The following is an 18944-nucleotide window of genomic DNA, read 5'->3' on the forward strand; positions in this document are numbered from 1 at the left end:
GGGTGCTTCCCATCAGGGCTTCGCAGAGGGCTCCCGGCTGGGCTCAGCGCATCCCTAAGGAGCCTCCGTGCACGCCTGGGGCTATACGGCAACCCCAGCATCTGAGGCCGGGGCTCCAGCGGGGAGCAGGACGTGTAGGAGTTTGGCACCACAGAGCCCTTGGACCTTTAGCCCCCAGCACATCCAAAACCCGAGCGTGTTGAGAGCTGGAGACAACCCTTCCCCCTAACAACTGCAGCAGCACAGCACAGGTCCACGCACATCCGCACCCACGGGCCCCCGGCAGGACAGACCGGTGCAGGAGCAAATGGCTTCTCGTCCTGCGTCAGCCAACCTAAACCCCCCTTCTTGCAGGGGCTGCGTTTCCCAGCCCGCTCCCCCACACCTCTGCCTCCCGGCCAGCCCCCCCTTTCGCTCTCTGCACCTCTCTTCAAGTGCAGCCCCCCAGGCAGACCCAGCTCTCCCCGAGCAAAAGACCTCGCTGGCGGCAAAGCGAGCAGAACAATTACCTGCCACGTCCCACGCAGTATTTGTTCCCCTAGCTGCGTTTGATTTTGGGGGGGCTCTCACCCAAGAGCTTGGGATATCCCCGTTACTCTTCTTTCCATCACCACAACTTTTTCTTCAAACCCTGGGAAAGAGGAAAATACACAAACTGAGATACAGGAAATTCCAGCTAAGCATACAAAACCCCTTTTTTCAGTGGTCAAACACGGGCCCAGGTTGTCTGGAGAGGCTGTGCAGCCTCCATGCGTGGACACGCTCAAAAGCCAACCAGGCACGGTCCTGAGCCACCCCCTCTGGGTGACCTGCTTGAGCAGGGGTTGGTCTAGGTGATCTCCAGAGGTGCCTGCCAACATCAACCACTGTGTGGGTTTCCGTTTCCTTGTTAGTTCATAGGAAAATGTGTACAATTAACACGAATTTTATCCATGTTTTGCCATCTCCAACCTCTGATCAGGTTTCAGGAGTGTTTCAGAGCCCCTGCTAATTGCCCTCCAATGGTTTCACACTGTTCTCCCGGGAGCAAAAGCCCTCCTGCGATGGGAAGGGGAAAACAGCATGTTGGCAAATGCTGGCAAGCTGAGGAAGAGGGAGGAACAATCACACAAGCAGGGCTTTCTTGCAGCCGCATCAGGCAGTACCTGCTCCCCAGCGCGAAACGCCCGTGCCTGCATGCAGCCAGATGCGTGCAGCCGCTGTCGTAGCTGGTGGACTTACGGCACGGCTGGGTTTGGCTCTCTTTGCTATGTACCTGAATCAGCAGTTGGACAAAAAGAATGTGATTTTTCCCCCAACACATTTACATTCTCATTTACTTCTAAGCAGGCTCTCCCTTCCCTGACCTGGGAGCTGGAGCACATCACACACAGCCCACCCCTGTCAGAAACCACCAAGTACGAGGGAGGAAGGTTGTGGTAGCCATTTATCCTAATGAAAATGCCCCTTAGAGTGTATAAAGGTGCAGATTTACACAACTTGGCTGTTTGCTGTCACGAGCAAAGATGCAGTCACACCTCAACGCTTACCCTGAAGTACCTGTGATTAACTACTACTCTTACAGTGTACTACATGAATCAATAAAGAGGTTTCTAATTAGATTAAGACTGATCAAAAGTACATAATGAATTACCATTCTTCTTTTTTACAAAGCCAAATATTTTGTGAGATGAATGCCATCCTAATTTAAACCTTAGTGTTCAGCAATTCCCCATATTAACGGTTGCCATTTCCCACTTCCCAAGTGCCGTCGATAGCTCTGGCACCGAGAGGCCATTGCCAGCCCGCAAGGAGGCACGGCCACGCGAGCCGCACCGCGCTTCTCCAGCGGTCCCGGTGAGCGAGGACGGCGAGGCACTGGTGGGAAGGGCAAACCTCCCAGCGTGCACCGTGGTGGGCAACGACAGACCCGGCCAGCCCCAGCTCGTAACGGCGCCTTGTCCGACATCCCCCTTTTCATCCTCGCCGCTCCCCAGCGCTCGCTCTTCTCCTCTTTATTTTGTCTCGGCTTACTGTCCCTGTTTGCCAGAGAATGATCGCCCCGAGCGAGCCAACGGGCAGGGTGGGACGTTCCTGCGGAGAGGAGCGCGAGGCTGTCCGCAAAGACGGGGCGATTTCCCCGCTCTGAAGGAAGAAGGGCTGTCTGTGCCCAGTACGACGGCTGCAGCAAGCTCCCCCCGAGCCAGGCTGCGGGCTGGGACCCCAGCGCATACGGCGAGAGCAGCCATCGACACTGCTGCCTTTTGCACCCGCTTCTGCAACGCACGCCACGCGCGCCGATACGCCGCTCGTGTCCCCAAAGTGACCGAAAAGCTGGCGCGGGCAGGGATCGCTGGACTCCTGCGCGGGGCCGAGCGACGACCACCACCCCGGCGCACGCCAGCAGCCTTGGCTCACCCCTTCTGCACAGGCACATGGAATCAAACACGGGGAATGTTTATAGGGATGCAAGCCTGCAGCTGCAATGTACAAGTTCATTAACAGTGTCCCTGCAAAGATTATTTTTTTTTTAATTGGAGCCCTAATTAGCAATGAATTCTCATTATTTTTCATTGAAATCCCAAAGCAGCTTTGGCACATTCTCTTTGTTCTTTTGAAAACGGGGAAGTGGAGAAGCCTAGGGGAGATAAAGAAGCAGCTGATGATATACAAGGGGCGTTGTTTTCCCCTCAAGCCATTCCTTCAGTTTAATACATTTTGCAGCAATTTTACTTACTATTTACGATTTGAAGAAATAAGTATTTCCATAAAGAAACATTAACTTCATCACGGTTGACTGCTACTCTCTATCCTTCCCAGAAAGACGCGTCACTAGGGTAAGGCGCACCCTGTAATGAGGCTGGGTTCTTCTTTCACTCAGGCAAAATCTCCATTGACTTCAAGAGGAATGTTACAAGTGCGGGGGCACAAATCCAGAAAGCGGCGATGAGAAAAGGTCTGCTTGAGAAACAGCGAAACAGCCCCCACAATTACAGCGCGGCGGCTCCGAACAGGGAAATGTTAATCAGATGGAGAGGCTTGCCAAAACCTTCGTTAGCACCAATGAGGTCAGGCCCCAGAGCGAGCATCTGGCGCCGGGAACCGACCTTGGCACCTCGGGGTTGTTTAATGTGAGCCGCAAGGACCGGCTGCCAGCTAAAGCTGCGGGACCCGCTATTCCTAAAGCGGTGGGCGAGGTGCTTGGCATCACCGGGGGCACCCAGCTCTCCCCAGAGATGAAACCTCTTTGGCAGAGGGTCAGCTTCCCAGCCGGAGCTGCCGGCTGCCGGGGGAGAGCAGAGGATGAACTGGCAGAGAGGGGCTTCCTCGCAGCCTGGGGGTGGGGGGTCCAAAAAGCCTCCCAGCGCTGGCTTGACTCGTTAAAATGAGTATGTGAATGCAGCAGCGTGCAAGGCGGCAGAGTGAAATCTCTACATCACCTCGGAATTAATGTTTTGGTACCACCTGGGTAAAACGAGGTTTTCCCTTATTGAAAACCCGCAATTAGCCTACACCGAGAAGCCATCAACCCTCGCTCGTTAGAGACATATTGACACTATTTTTCTCAGACTGGGAACACGAGGGCTGAGAGGTTATTTAACGGCGTAGCAGCAGCGCCCACGTCCTCAGGCAGAGGAGCAGCGCTCACGCCTGGCCGCCGTTCCCTGAGGATTCACCACGTCTTTTGCCAGGTCTATCGCAAACGACCACATTTATGTTCCTACGGCTGTATCAGCCTCTCTGACGGTACAAACACAGCTCTTGGAGGCTGAGCTGTGCCTCGCTCCTGAGTAATCCCCCCAGATTTACGAGGCTGTGCTTATCTGACCCTCACTGCTAATTCTTCAAGAGACGTAAAAGTGAAAGGAGCCCTTCAAGCAAGTATAAATGCAATTTTTCCTTGCTTTTGGCCCCTTCTCGTGGCCTGAGTGCCTTGGAAGGGCCACAGTAGAGACAAGAATCAGTCCCAGTAAATTTAATCACTCAGTTTTATTGCAGCTCATCTCACCCCAACTCTGCTAATAAGCAAATAATGAAAGAGAGAGATTTGTTTTCCCAGTGGAAGAACGGCGCAGTGCTCTGTGGCATCTCTCCCTCCCGCCGACCTGCCCAGAAATTTGCTCACGTTTGGAGGCGCACCCTGCTCCCAGCCGCGCAGCGGCACAGGGATGTCACCGGCCGGCTCTCGTCTGGCAGGGGACCACGGAAGAGAAGCACATCAAGAAATGGGTGACCTACGCCCACTCCGGTGACCAATGGATTTGGCACTTTGGCATTTGGAAAAGAGTCCAGCTGTTTGACCGCACCGGTATCTGCTCCAAAACCAGGCTCCAAAATCGGGCTCTTGGTAAATTTTGAGATTTTTTTTCAGAGGGATGGATAATCATCACATTGTTTCCACAGTCCTTCTACAAATTATTTTGATAATAAAGGACCTCCTGTGACATTAAGTACATTTTAATTACAACATTGTCTGTAATGCATATATCTAATTGCAAATAATTATTTTATCATATTTTGTCTGTATGCCTGTTATATGCATCAGATATTATCTCCTGACTCAGTGGTACAGGTTAATTAAAATTTCTCTTTTAATATCGTTTCAAAGCTAACCACATAATTTCATCTGAACACCAGCTGTGTTGGTAAAATTTATTTTTTATTATTTTTTGTCATGCTTGTTCATGGAGGAAAACCTGAGCCATTTCTGAAGGCTATAATTACTGCACTGCTTTCTGCAGTCATTTATTTGCAAAAGAAGAAAAGAAGGAAGAATCTGTGTAACATCAGTGGGCAGCGGTTGCTTTGTGTGTTTCTGGTTTATTTTGAAGATTTTTTTGTTCTCTTCCTTATGTACAAGAGAATTTGAGATCTTACCCTCAGAAGAAGAATTTAGCATATTACATACCCATTAGATAAAGTCTCCTTTGTCGGTATAAATTGCACTCAGGGTTAAGACAATCTGCACGGTCATTCTTGATGTTAACAAAGCTCAGCTTAAGGGTGATCCCAGTCAACTGTCTCCTTCCTCATTTATTATTCCTTAGAGCGATAAAGCGCAAACACAAGCTGAGAGAAAAACGAAAATACGAATATACTCTTCAGTCAAAAAAGGAAAGCTTAGGTTAAATAGACGGCAATATAAAAACCAAAACAAGAAAGCTGGGCAGAGGACAAGAGGAAAAAGAAGACTCTTATTTCATATGGGAGAACACTTCATCTGGAACTTGTACTAAAAAATGACCTTTACTTCTTACCCTCTGTGCATTATTTCTTAGGACCAGAAGTATTTCTGTAAGTCTGACTCAGCATCTCACTGCTATTTAAGACCGTACTGCTGACATACTCTGCCTGTCTGTTCAGAGCCAGCTCCAGGGAAGGCGGAGGGGCAAAGGCCGGCAGGGAGAGGGTTCAGACGTGTCCCCAACAGCCAGGAGGGGAGCAGGGGCTCCCGGGACCTCCGCCGATGCCGGGCGGGCAGAGGTGAACGCTGCCAGGAGGAAATTGCTGGAGCTCTACTGAGACCACGAGTGACCTTTCCTCTTGGAGAGGGGCGAAGTAAACAACACTTATCTCAGATTTAGTGCAGTTGAGACAAGCAGCACTTTATCTCTCTGCCGCGGCACACGGAGCCGGGAAGCAGAGTAGCGATTTTCCTGCTTTTACGGTGTAAACCATCTCTGCTTTCTTAGTCTGGTCTCAAGTTGAGCTGTAACACCTCCTCGTGGAAAGATCTTGGCCAGGGCAGAGGTTATGGGCTTTCACAACTTGCCATAAACCTCTTCATGCACTTCAACCTTTTGCAAGCATAGTTTGATCTCTCCTTAGTGGGTAGATATTTTTACTCCATGAAATTTCCTCATTCTCCGTGCCGTTTCCTTTTGGAAGGCATCAAGGGACATGCCATCCATGTTCCTTCTATTTTGGATTTTTTTCCGTCCATAGACATAAACGCTTCTCTTTCCCTCTATACACAGTTCAAAATTCTGGCAGGAGGAAATCTGACGTCTTTTTCTGACAGCGTTTTTTTCCTGCCTATCATTTTTACTATATGAATGATATTTTCATGCCTCATATGCTGCAACGGTTAGAAATTTTCCGTCAGATTTTTCCTACGTAGCCCAGCACCCAGAAGCTCCATGCCCTTTTACTGCCAGATTCCCAGGGTTAGGAACTTCTGAAAACCCAGTTCCCGACCACTACTCCGCTTAGGGACACTCCTGCTCCCAGCTTTACGCGTGGTTTATTTCAGCATAGTTTAGTTCAGTGCTCTCACCCGCCCTTGGCCATCCTGCAGCCTACGGGAAGTTGTGCTCAAAACAGGGCCAGGGCCAGATCCTGCCATCTCTCTGAAGGGCCGCTGACCTTCACCCTGCCGTGCCGGTCCCCAAGCCTTCCCTCTCGCTTGCCGCGCGCAGAGGCTCACAGCTGGTGCTGTGGCTATGGCTGGGTGGGAAAATTTCCATCTGCATCTGGCGTTTGACTCCTCCACTGTATTTATACCTGTTGCAAACGACCAGACACAGCAGACAACTCGTGCTGATCCCATGACCGAAGATCTTCAGGCACTGTTACAGCTATCCCCAAAGGAACTGACAAAATGCGGCTGCTAGTCCCCCGTCCATACGCTAACCGAGACCTGCGTGCTGCGGCGCAGACCACTTTCAGCTTAAATTAGAACTAAATCCCTCTGAGGAGGAAGCACTTTTGTGTCCAAAGAGCTCCGTCTGCTTTTCCTAAAGAACATATTCAACTCCCATGAAGTAAGTATTAAATAAGTAACTCATGCTAAATAATTAACCGTTCTCTGGGAAGCCTGCGGGCTGTAGTGTGCTTATCTGAGAAGTCAGCACGCTTCTTCAGGAGACATCCTCCGCAGACGCCGTGCACCTTTGAACTGCTCTTCTCCACCCGCCAGATAAGCTGCGGCAGCGGTTGCACCTCTCCCGACTGCCTTTGCATTGCCAGCCCCTCCGACACTTCGGCATCTGTGTCATTCATTAACTCTTCTGCAACAGGCAAAGGGACAGTAAGAAACCCTTCGGCTGCCAGATGAGAGTCGCTGGGGGAGATCCTCAGCGAGTGTAAATGGACGAGGCGCCTTTGCGTTCATAAACCCAGCAAAACTTCGAACCTTTGCAGAAGTTGATCCACAGAAAGGAGTTTTCAGGACCCAGACTTAGGAAAAGTCAGGTGTATATTAGAAAATAAGCACTAACCGTGTGGCTTTGAGTCTAAAGCAGTGCCTTGTAGGCGCAGGGATCCATGCCTGCATACTCTGTAGGAATACTGCTAGGAAAATAAACCCATCAAACTCAGAGCCAGCTGGAAAAATCTTTTACACAAGCTTAGTCATATCAAGACCAAGAGAGCGGAGTCTCATTTCCATACGCAGCACGCTGGCACCGTACCAAAGCTCTGCCAAGCAACCGCACACTGCCCCTAAGTCGGGAAGCATCAAGCGAGTCGGTTCAAAGGCAGGAATAAGAAGCTAGTGTGCCTTAATGGACGTGGCAGACCAAGGATCTGCAACAGGACACGAAACATAACTTTCTAAATACAATTTGAAGCATTTGGTCTGAAGGAGAAATAATCAGTACCAGCATCCTATGCTAAGGAAATTATTATCTCACCTGTACGTTATTTAGGAGGCAAGTCTCTTTTATTTACTTTTCCCCTACCCTTTTTCCCGGGCTCATTACAAAGTGTTATATTGACACAAGTAAGCAGAGAAGTTCCGTAATTTAATCTCTGCCATTAAAATTTCAGACTCAACAGGAAAAGTAACCTTGCCTGTTCATCAAGTCCAGTGAAATTCAGGCGGCCGTATTTACAGCTGCAGCGGCGGCTTTCACCCCTCCGCAAACTCTGCAGCAAGAGGCAGAGTTTCTTACCACCGCCCTTACGGAAATGGGACAGAGATTCCACCCTACTGTGACTAAGGAGCTTAATGCATGAAGAGCACAGAAACACAGGCCAACTCCTGCTTCTCCTGGCCCACCAAAGTCAAAAGATTAAAGGAAATGAGGCACATCCTGGTTTTTCATTACTTTGACTATGATTCTGTTCAATACATTTTGTTATTCGCTATGGCAAGTCACTGCTCTCTGACCATCAAAATGTGACTTGCGTCATCTTTCTGATGTGAAATTTAGAAAGCAAGCATGTCTTCAAGACGATGATAAGCAAACCCCGGAGACCCATAGCTCGCCTTCGCTCCTCAGGACTGCTACGCTCTCACACAACCCATCGGAAAGAAACTTAGAAATTGAAGGAGGACAATGCGGGACATGTGCTTGTAGCCTCAGGTCTTGGGTCAGACGTCCGCGGCAAGCCGAGTGCGTAAGGCACAAGGACGGGCAGGTGGTGGCTTCCAGGAGCCAGCACCAGGCCAGCGCCTGCTGCCGTGGAGAGGTCTCCACAGGATCATAAGAGGTGCTGCCCTGGTCTCTCACAAGGTCACTCTCCGCCCGCAGCAAACGGATGGCCCTGGGGCGGGAGAGGTGTCCCTGCGCAGGCACGCGGCTCTATTCGGGCCTGAGACCTTGCTGAGCTTTTCCTCTGTCCTTCGGACGGTGCTCAGGCCGGGGGCACGCCTGACATCGGGAAGAGGCGCAAGCAAGCGGACGCACGGGGTGTGGGAAAACGTCCCTCCTCAGAGGGCGCAGCAGTGGACCTGCAGCTTCTGTGTCTTGGAGAATTTCAGGAAGCCTTTTCCTTTCCAAGGCAAAGCTCTCCGGGGACAGCGCTGCTCGGCATCCTCCCCTTCACGTGATCCGTGCCCCAGTGACTCGCTCCAGCAGAAAACGCGCAGCGGACGCGTCCTGCCGCTGCTTGGTGGGCTCCCGTTAGCTGGCAGCCCGTGCCCGGGCAGCCGGCAGCCCAGAAGCAAGTGCAGAAAACACGACCAAAGACCCATACTGCGCACTTTGCCCCCCGGCCCCGTGCATCCCTGGGAGTGACGTGGAGGTGGCAAAGGCAGGCTCGGAGCGCCAGTGGCACGGGCCGGCTGCAGGAAGAAGCAGGACCATGCCTGCCGCGGGGCCCTCGCTGCTGGTGACCCCGCCACTCCCTGCAAGTACCACGCTGCTTCCAAGAGGGGAGGAACAACATGCAGGAGCCGTGCAACTCAGGGATAGCGTGCCTGCCCGTGGCGTAAACGCGTATTAATGACTCAGGCTATTCTATTTCAGACTGGAAATGTGCTGCCCCTTACCTCTACTGCTTATATGCAGTGGGAGCCTGAAACGGTACCTTCTCTAATAGCTCTCTACGCAACAAGACGGCACGCAGCCACGAGGGGCTGCGACCAGAAGGCAGGCTTTCCTCCTCAGGGCAGACACAGCTGCGGCATTATTTTCAAGGTCATCATTTTCTCTTTTGTCTGTGGGGTCTTGGCTGTGCTTCCCAGAAATCTCCCCCGTACTGATGTGAGGCGGGCCTTCCGCCACCGGCGCCAGCACGAGTGGGGGTCTGCCCACCATGTTATCCAAACACAGCTAGAAGGGCAGATTCCTGCACAAGGGAGGGGTTTATCTAACTGAATACTGAATCCATTCACACTGCTGCCACGCTTGTGTCTGTACGTTCAGCTCACTTAGGACGTCACATTGTGCTGTGACCTTTAAAAATTCAATTCTGTGATAAGTGATTACTGCTTTGTCCCCTTAAATGGCTGCTTTATATAGATTTTACTTCAGAGCCTGAAAGCTGAATGACCAAACCTCTTTCAGGAAATTATTCTACCTTAAGCATCAACTTTCGGAAATGCATCATCTGACTTTCTGGGAAATTGCAACTGTTACATTGTTAGAAAACACAAGTCATAGGATTTTACAAGCGGTTCCCCTACACAGGGTGAAATCACTGCTGCAAGTTTACTGAGATTTCTGGTTTGCATTATGCCACATCAACTCATAAATGAATCATTTGAAAAGTTGTATTTTATGATGTTTTAACTAATAGGTTAAAGGTCAGTTGCATATAATTCTGAGTTCCTAAAGGTATATATTCATTCGGATGTACTTGCTTGCCTAAAACTCAGAGGAGAAACTGTTAAATGGGTTTTCACCTTGCTGCTATACTGGCTGCTTGTCCTTAATAAAAGACATGAAGATTAGCCAACATATGGTGACGCATTTACATGCAGAATAAAATCTTGGCTCATGTTATATGACACATGACATGCAGAAGAAAATGCAAGTTAGAACATCCACGGTTTATCATTCAGTTTTGTACCGTGATGATTCAGCTAATGCAAAGACGTATCAAAAATAAACAGGAAAACTGTCAGAAATCTTTAGGAGAACTTCCATTTTTTAAAGCTTTTACTAGACTGTGTATTTCCAAGTAATAAGCGCTCTGAAAACTAGAAGAGGAAACTTTTGAGAAGCACAGCCTCTCATCACACCCTGTACGTAAGCGTCTTTAATTTCTGGGAGCTTTGAAGTTTTCCTCGTCACAGCCAAGTGGCCAAAACCCCTTCTCACAGAATCCACTGAATTATGTCAATGTTTGTCCCTTTACCAGCCTGCTTATTTCTTATTTCAGAAGAGCCACTAGTGATACAGAGATCAGGCTTTGTTCTCATTTAAGCAGAAAGCACATTCACACTTTAACTGTAATGGCAGCAGGGTTGAATTTGGTCCCTGTGTCCTGCACTACGTGTTTCAACGCCGCTGGAAACAAGAAGGTGGTCTTCAAACCTCCTCTGGTTGCTTGCGGCTGGATATCACAGCATGTTCGCTCACCAGTGTCAACCCTCCAGCCTCCAGATATGAATGTCCTGCCCCACAGTGAATTAACTCCCTACCATCTACTTTCAGCATCAGAGGCACTTTTTCATCTCTGCAGCTCACTGATGCACAGGAACTGAGTTTCAATAACCTTAATTCCGTGATTAAAGCACACAAGTAAAAACAAAAAACCAAAACCACTCTAATTATGCTAATGTTAAACGATGCTGACTCACTGAGCTCTTCACGTGACCACGTTTTCCAAGACCTAATAGGGAGAGAAAGGACCGCCCTCCTAGAGCACTGCAATTCAAGTCATGAAATCTATATTCTGGGGAGCTTTTCACGAGAAGAATTTCTGGCAAACTTTAAAACAGTGAGTGCCTAAAGCTGTGCAGTCAGGTGCTAAGCACCAAAATGCTTTCCTAGTTATCACAAAAGTTATTAGACATTAGAGCAGCTGTATAATCACAATTGCTTTATCTGCAATAACAATGATTTTATTTAACATCGTAGAAAAAAACAAAAACATGGAACAATCAGAAATTGCTAGAAGAGACAAATTGAAAGTTGTTGGTTTTCCAAGTCAATTAAAATAAAAGGGAAGGAAAAAAAAAGAAAAAAGAAAAGAGGAAGCCAAGATTTTAGCCATGTGCTTCCTCAGCCAACTGCATATATTGATTTGTGGCAATGAAAGGGAAAAGCTGGAATGACCCAATTCGCTCTTCTCAGGAAGCCGCAGATACTCAATTTGCAACATGTGACCAAAAATTTTAGACAATTGTTGAAGATTTATAACTTTTCTGGAATGAGACATTGTGTAACAGTGTTATGGGAAGAATATGCAATATGAATTACTGTAAGCCTTAAACGGGCTCCAAAACAATAGACTCTTCGGCGACAATAAATTCTGTGTCTGATTCCAAGGTCATGTGTTCAAACTTTTTTTAATAAGAAAAAGAATTAAAGTTTTTAAAAAAAAATGCTGCCTGTCAGCACTATTCCCCTTCCTATGACTCCAGGAAGTGAATTCTTAAAGAGCAGCAGGAATGCCACAAGGTTTGGTGACTCTACAGGGCAGCGCTATGAGAGGCGGCCAGTCTTTACTCGCCGGAGACAGAACCCAGCTGTGCCGCGGTCACAACCACGTCGTGCAACCAGCAGCGCCCACGAGCACCGACCGCAACCCCTTTCCACCACAAACTCCTGCCGCTTCCTTATTTATTTGTTTATTTTGCCAGGTTAACCTTCACCCAGACCAGTTCCCTGATCTCGCTTGCTGCGGGGCCATCCCAGGGGTGGTGTCCCTACCGCCGAGAAGCTGGGACTGTCCCTTCGCTAGCGGGACGTGTTTAGGGCTTGTTGATGTGTTGCTTTGGTGACTCCAGGCCTTCGCAGAAGAAACGATCCCTGAGAGGGCTCACAGGAAGCGAGATGGGGCAGTGATATATTTTCCGGTCCTAACAATAGTAATTCTTGTGACATTTTATTTTTCTGCAATGATTCATGGCTAAAAAATAATTTCCATAAATATATATGACATGTAAATTAATTTTTAAATAATTTTCTTAAAAACTAAGACTTATACATGCAATTTATTTCTCTGAAACACATTGTTTTCTTTTTTAGGCCCTCATCCTGCCTTGGAACTTATTAAAATTTACTTTTCTACTTTTTACTGAGAGGGTCTAAGGGTCTTTAACTGAAACCCTGCTGGCTTCTAATTCTGGGGCAAATCCTGCTCTTGTGTAGCTATGAACCTGCTCAGTCTTTTACCTTCCCTATGTGTCACGGGAGTAAAGACAGCACTTAATATTTACATATTTACAGTGCAGTTACTCAAAACGCGAAGGTTTTTCCCATAAATAAAACCGAGCGTAGCTAGGTGCCAGTTCCCAGCGGCGTGTCCATTTCAAAGGCGCCGGCGCACCGCCCTGCCTCGGGTGTTCACGCAGCTCTCCCAGCTCCGCTGTGCCTCACCGGAAACCCTGCCCCCGGCCAGCGCTGTCCCCAGCCCCACGCAAAGCTGGATTTTCCACCCAGCGTGGCCTCGGCACCGCCACCTTTGGTGGTCTCACCGACCACGGTCGGTGCCGCGGGAGGGCTGTGGCCTCAATGAGCCGGGTGCTAAATTGGAGGCCTGAAGCTGGCAGGCCCTGGCCAGGCCCAGGGGTGCTGACAGGCCCAGGGGTGCTGACGGGTCCATGAGGTGCTGACAGACCCAGGGGTGCTGACAGACCCAGCGGTGCTGACGGGCCCATTGGGTGCTGACAGACCCAGGGGTGCTGATGGGCCCAGGGGTGCTGACAGACCCAGGGGTGCTGACGGGCCCATCGGGTGCTGACGGGCCCAGGAGTGCTGACGGGCCCATCGGGTGCTGACGGGCCCAGGGGTACTGACGGGCCCATTGGGTGCTGACAGACCCAGGGGTGCTGACGGGCCCAGGGGTGCTGACGGGCCCATCGGGTGCTGACAGACCCAGGGGTGCTGATGGGCCCATCGGGTGCTGACAGACCCAGGGGTGCTGACGGGCCCATCGGGTGCTGACAGACCCAGGGGTGCTGACGGGCCCAGGGGTGCTGACAGACCCAGGGGTGCTGACAGACCCAGCGGTGCTGACGGGCCCATCGGGTGCTGACAGACCCAGGGGTGCTGATGGGCCCATCGGGTGCTGACAGACCCAGGGGTGCTGACGGGCCCATCGGATGCTGACGGGCCCATCGGGTGCTGACGGGCCCAGGGGTGCTGATGGGCCCATCGGGTGCTGACGGGCCCATCGGGTGCTGACGGGCCCAGGGGTGCTGACGGGCCCATCGGGTGCTGACAGACCCAGGGGTGCTGACGGGCCCAGGGGTGCTGACGGGCCCATCGGGTGCTGACAGACCCAGGGGTGCTGACGGGCCCAGGGGTGCTGAGGGGTCCATGAGGTGCTGACAGACCCAGGGGTGCTGACGGGCCCATCGGGCGCTGGGCAGGCCCCGGCCGGGCTGGCAGGGGGGCCCCGCAGGTGCTTTTCCAGCCCCCACAGAGCGCCAGCGCCAAGGGGGCTGACACACGTCCGCCTCGGCGGGGAGGCCCCGGGGCGTGACGTCAGGGCGACGCCAGGGTGACGTCGAAGGCGACGGCGAGCCGCAGCGCCTCCAGCTCCCGGCGTGCGCCGCGCGGAGACGCCCGCCGCGAGGCACGCCGGGGGCCGTAGTCTTCCCGCGCGGGGGCGGCGCGGCTGCGCAGTGTGGCGGCCCGGGCGGGGGGCGGTCAGCCGGCGGCGGGGCCGGCCGGTTCCGTACTGGCACGCCCACCCGTGCGGCGGCGGCGGCGGGCGGCGAGCTCGGTCGCCCGGCGGGGACGCTCCCATCCTCCGCCCTCCCTCCCCGCGGCCCGGCCGCAGCGGGCGGAGCTGCGGGCGCCCGTCCCCCGCACCTGCCCGGCCGCCGGGCCCTCAGCCCCTCCCGCGGACAACAGCCGCGCGCGGCCCGCACCCGCCGCGGCCCCGAGGGGAGCCCCTTCCCCTCGGCCGCCGGGTGCCGCCCGCCCGCCCCGAGCCGGGATGTTCTCCAGGAAGGGCCACGCCGATGTCAGGAAATCCACCCAGAAGGCGCTGGACCCCAAGCGGGACGTACTCACCCGCCTCAAGCACCTCCGGGCGCTGCTGGGTGAGTGGGGGGCGGCCGGCCGGGCGCGGACCCGCTTCCCGCCGCGCCGTGAGGGGGCGGGGGGGCCCCGCCCCTGGTTCCCCTCAGGGCTCCTCTCTCTCGCGCGCGTCTCCCCCTGTCCAGCCACAGCCCGCCGGGGAGGGCGCGGCCGGGGGCGCGGGAGGCGCGGGCGGGAGCCGCTTTTCCCCGCCTCAGGAGAGGCTGCCGGCGGTGCCCGCTGGTCGCCGGGGCAGACCGCGGAGCCGCGGGCGGCTCGCTGGGCGCGCCTATCTGTTCGCTCTTCAGTGCGCCCCGAACCGTTTTATACTGCTGTCTGGGGTGCTGGGGACGAGTTGTCCCCGAGACAAGAGTAAAACCGAGTGATAAAAGCTGCTCATAGGCAACCCTTGCTGAAGGTACCCTCTTCTGCCGTAGGTTTCCTCAGCTTTCTTCAAGCTTCCTTTGCAGTTCCGGGGAGCTCTGTAAGCTCTCCTGGTTATAGCTGTTGGAAGGTAGCAGTGCGTGTCCTTTCAAAGTTACAGGAGCTGTTAGAGAAGGTTACTGGTGTGTTTTGCAGCTCCTGGCTTTGGAAACTTGTGTCGCTCAGGGTCAAAATATTTGTGATGCAGCATTGTTGTTCGGGTACAAAACAGTACATAAATGTATTTCCTGCAGGGTTCTTTGGAAGATCCATTCATAGAAACTCTGCTCTTGTCAACAACATTAACTTGGGGTTTTTAATTTTATTTTTTTTCCTTAAAAACTTTAAAAGGGGTCATGTGATGGTATTTTGTGATGCCCTCCCCATGTCTGTGGCAAGGTTGAACCTCCCTCTAATGTCACCTTACAGCTGAAGCCTTAACCCTGGTCTTTTTATTCTGAACAGTGAAATTAGTTGATGTATTTCAGCTGTGAGCAATGATTTGCAAGGATTCGGGTGGCCTCCTGTTCTGTCTTAGTCAGCAAACTGCAGCAGGAAAAGGCTCTTTTAAGAGCATTTGCGCACTGTCCCGGTTCAGGAGAATCAGTGGCAGTGTTAGTATTTGTTTATCTCATTTTAGATTGTTCTCCTGAGAAACAAGGTGGAGAAAATGATCTGATTTGTACTTTTTATGTACTCTAATAATTTTTTAGTCTACCGTTTCAGTCAAGTTTGGCAGGGCTGTAGGAGCCTCAAAGACGTTGTGTTGCGAGCTGTGAGAAGTGAGTGAGTGGCTGGAGGAGAGGGCCTGAGGTTAGTGGCTCTTTGAGAGAGAGCAGAAGTTGGGCACTGCATCTTCTGCTGAGGAGCTGCTCTCTAGTCGGTCAGCGTTCCCCTCGGACCCCCTACGTGCTTGCTCTCGGTGGTGTGAAGGATGCCTGGAGCCAGACTTACTGCCCAGGAAGCAGCTCAGGCCTTGCAGAGCAAAGGTGCTCCCCTTCGGTCCTGGTACGTGCACCAGGCTGCACGACTTGCGCTGGGGAACCTCGCTCTGGTTCGCAGCATGGGCTCGTCGGTGGTGCTCGAGACTGAGTTTGAGATTAAAAGCTTTTTCCTGTGATGTTCCACTGATTGGAGAAAATAGACAAAAGAAGTTTTGAATGTACTTTAGCAAAGCGAGGAGCTTTTGTGGTGAGGACACTGAGTATGATCCTGAGCAAGGAGAGTAGCGACTACTCTCCCTCAGGATGGTCCCTTTGAGAAAGCTGTACTCTGTGAGAGCGTGGAAACAAATGAGTAAAGAGTCTGTGATAGTTTAGCTTGTTATGGGCATCTTGCTGATTTTTTGGGGACGTGTCTCTTACAGGTGTGAGTAACCATCACTCTGATTTAAAGACATTATTCCTCTGTGATCTACTGCATTAGCTAATCTGAAAAAGAGATTTTTGTGGGTAATTGATTAGTGGACAAAGTGCTGGACAAATCCATAAGTGGTCTTGTGTCACGCTCTAAAAGTGGCCAGGTCTTGCTCATCTTTTGAGCAACAATACATATAAGTTTGACATGCCCAATACGTAGATATTTAAGCTTCGCAATTTGGACTCACAAGTAGAGCAGTTCTGACCACTATGGCTGGTTTTGGGAGACGAGAGGCTCTTGTGTTAGAGTCCCTCAGCACCTGCAGTCTTCACATTTTCTGTGAACAGTGTTGAACCTTTGCTTTAGAGTTAGCTGTGAGTGAAGGATATGTGACTGCTCCAGTTATAAATTCCTCCTATTCTGTAAGTGTATGTAAAAAATCTCCATGGTTAGCAATCTGGTAGTCAGTTTTGTGTTAATCTTCCTCTGGGGACCAAATGTGTACATTTCTTGTACATATAGGTACATATAGGAGGTATATAAACTATTTTGTTTGCTTGTTTTTGTTTTTTGGTTGGTGTTTTTTTTTTTTTTTTAATCCTACCATGTATCTAAGTGCGTAAGGGCAGGAATTTGAAAAGACAGAAGTAAATGCAGAATCTACCTGTATTATGATACGCGTTTTAACTGTATATGTCTTATTGCTCATGTGCTGTACAAACAATATTAAAATAATGTCAAGTTTCATTATAAAAAAAATTTGGAAAATTCTTTGTTTATGAGATGAGGTTTAGAATGTTTTTTGAAACGATGCTGAGAAAGATTGGTCTAAGAGACTGTAGCGTGAGCTCGCAGACCTTGCATTTCTTCCTTTTCCACCAGCCTCACTAAAATAAACAGACTTGAAGAAATAAGAAATATAGCAACTTTCTGTAATGTTCCCCTTTCAGCCTCTGGGAAGGACATGCCTGAAACCAAGACGTGACTAGTTTAAGGTGAAATACTGGACTTGCTCTTGGTTATACCCATCTTACGGGAGCATTACGTTTTTGTGTGCCAGTGCAGTACAGAGAAGGTTGTCAGGCTCCTGTGACGGACCTGACGGGTGGAACAAATAGAAAAATATGCCTATTAGTGTGACGAAATTAATTTATGTCCCAAAGCAGGTGGTACAGAAGGTAGTGTTGTCTGGTGGTTTTCTGTGAGGATGCTTATTACCCGGTTTGCAAGGGGGAAAAATACACTCGTCACTTCTCAGGAAATATCTTTTCTTCCAAGCGTCTGTTACATCTGGAGATAGTGACCTGATTTTTGGATTGAACTTATTATTGAACATTGGTTTTAAGTGAAAATTGTTATCAGTGCCAGAGGGCTGGGTAGCATATTCGTGGCTTATTGGCTGAAGTGCTGTGATATGACAGCTGGCTGTCTTCTAGTGGATATGTTTTATTGCAGGGACTATGTCAAAGCAGTCTCTGGTTATGTTCCTGAGATGTCTGCTTTTGAGAAAGTCAATGTAAACATTTCAGATAATACGGGAGTGGCTTTTTGAAGATAATATCTTTATAGATAGTGTTGCAAGTGTGTGTTTTATGATATTATTCAGCACAGAAAATTAAGCAACACATGGTAAGAACTTCTCCTGTATTTAAGGAAAAAAAAGGTTTTGGTATAAAGGCTCAAAAATAGTTGGATATTTCTTCTTTTTTTTTCTTTTTCTTCCCCCCCCCGCCCCCCCGGTGGCACTCCGTGTGCTGGCCAGGGGCAGGAATGTGCGTGTCTTGGTGTTCCTCCCACCCCAGACATTTCACTCCCTATCCCCAACTACTTCACTCAGGCTGTAATGGCACATGTTCTCAAAATAACTATTCCTGTTTTTATATTTCCTTAGGAGATGCCATCTTTTCTTCCTTTGTTAGTTTCAAATCACAGGAATTAAATTGTAAACAAAATTACAGTTACTCTTCTGAGATCCTACTGAAGTAGGAGGATAAAAATCAGAGAAAAGATGATAATAGGGGAGGGATGAGGGAAAGGAATGTGTATTTCCGTAAATAAGGGGTTGTGTGAGCACCAGGATCAATAATGCCCAGTTTTTGATTGCTTCAGGTCTCTTAGCTACCATCTGTGTAAGTTTGTCCAATACCCAAACTGAAATAAAAGATTCCCTTTAAATTTGTGTTGCTTGTAACATCTCTCACGTCTTTAATGCCCTTTAGGGTCTGAGTTCCTGCTTCTATGGACTAGTCTACCTGCATGACAATACAAAACACGAACCAGAATGATAACATTATTTTAAAGTGGATGTTTGCTTGTGTTAGGTAAATGACTGGAAAATTGCCTTTATTTTTTTTTATTGCTATAAAGATGTACTAAGTAAGTGAATGCTTCCAGACTTCTTGCTGAATTTACAACAGCTCTTGTTCCTTAGATTTCATGTGAGATTTGAGCTGTTAAAATTATTTTAGCAATTGTTCTAATTGGAGTTTTTTTTAGTAACAGTATGTTTCCATGCTGATGTTCCTTTGAAAAAAATGAAGGAAAATTATCTGCTAGGCTTTTATTTAGCATTTAAAGCTCTAATCTGAAAAAGTGTGGGGTTTTTTTTTGTTCGGTTGGTTTTTTTGAAGGTAAGTAAAAAAAATGTATGTAGTTTCTGGGGTGAGGCTAGTAATAAAAGTTTATCATTAACCAGGGTATGACTGCAAAGTTGTCTCTTCATCTCCTTTTATTTTTTAAGTACTCGAGATAAAGAAAATCCTTCAGGATTGAGAGAACTTCGTATAAATAACATAAAGCCAAGTGACTTTGGAAGTT

The 18944-nt window shown here is 49.7% G+C and overlaps 1 protein-coding gene and 1 long non-coding RNA gene across 12 annotated transcripts in view; one reads left to right on the forward strand and one right to left on the reverse strand.

Moving 5' to 3' along the window:
* The window catches only part of LOC142081206 (uncharacterized), a 108559-nt gene extending 93966 nt beyond the window's left edge, over positions 1 to 14593 (reverse strand). For all 4 annotated transcript variants that reach the window (XR_012673292.1, XR_012673291.1, XR_012673290.1 and 1 more), the window contains exons 1-2: positions 14340 to 14593; positions 510 to 631 (exon numbers count right to left, since the gene is read on the reverse strand). This is a non-coding gene — a long non-coding RNA (uncharacterized LOC142081206). The remainder of the gene's footprint in view (positions 1 to 509; positions 632 to 14339) is intronic.
* The window catches only part of RALGAPA2 (Ral GTPase activating protein catalytic subunit alpha 2), a 135695-nt gene continuing 130719 nt past the window's right edge, over positions 13969 to 18944 (forward strand). For all 8 annotated transcript variants that reach the window (XR_012673287.1, XR_012673288.1, XM_075147889.1 and 5 more), the window contains exon 1: positions 13969 to 14368. Coding sequence is in view for 5 of the 8 variants with exons in the window: in XM_075147889.1 (XP_075003990.1) it covers positions 14263 to 14368 (106 nt within the window). In the remaining 3 variants the exon portion in view is untranslated. The remainder of the gene's footprint in view (positions 14369 to 18944) is intronic.

The sequence above is a fragment of the Calonectris borealis genome, chromosome 3 (genome assembly GCF_964195595.1).
Source record: "Calonectris borealis chromosome 3, bCalBor7.hap1.2, whole genome shotgun sequence".
NCBI lineage: Eukaryota > Metazoa > Chordata > Aves > Procellariiformes > Procellariidae > Calonectris > Calonectris borealis.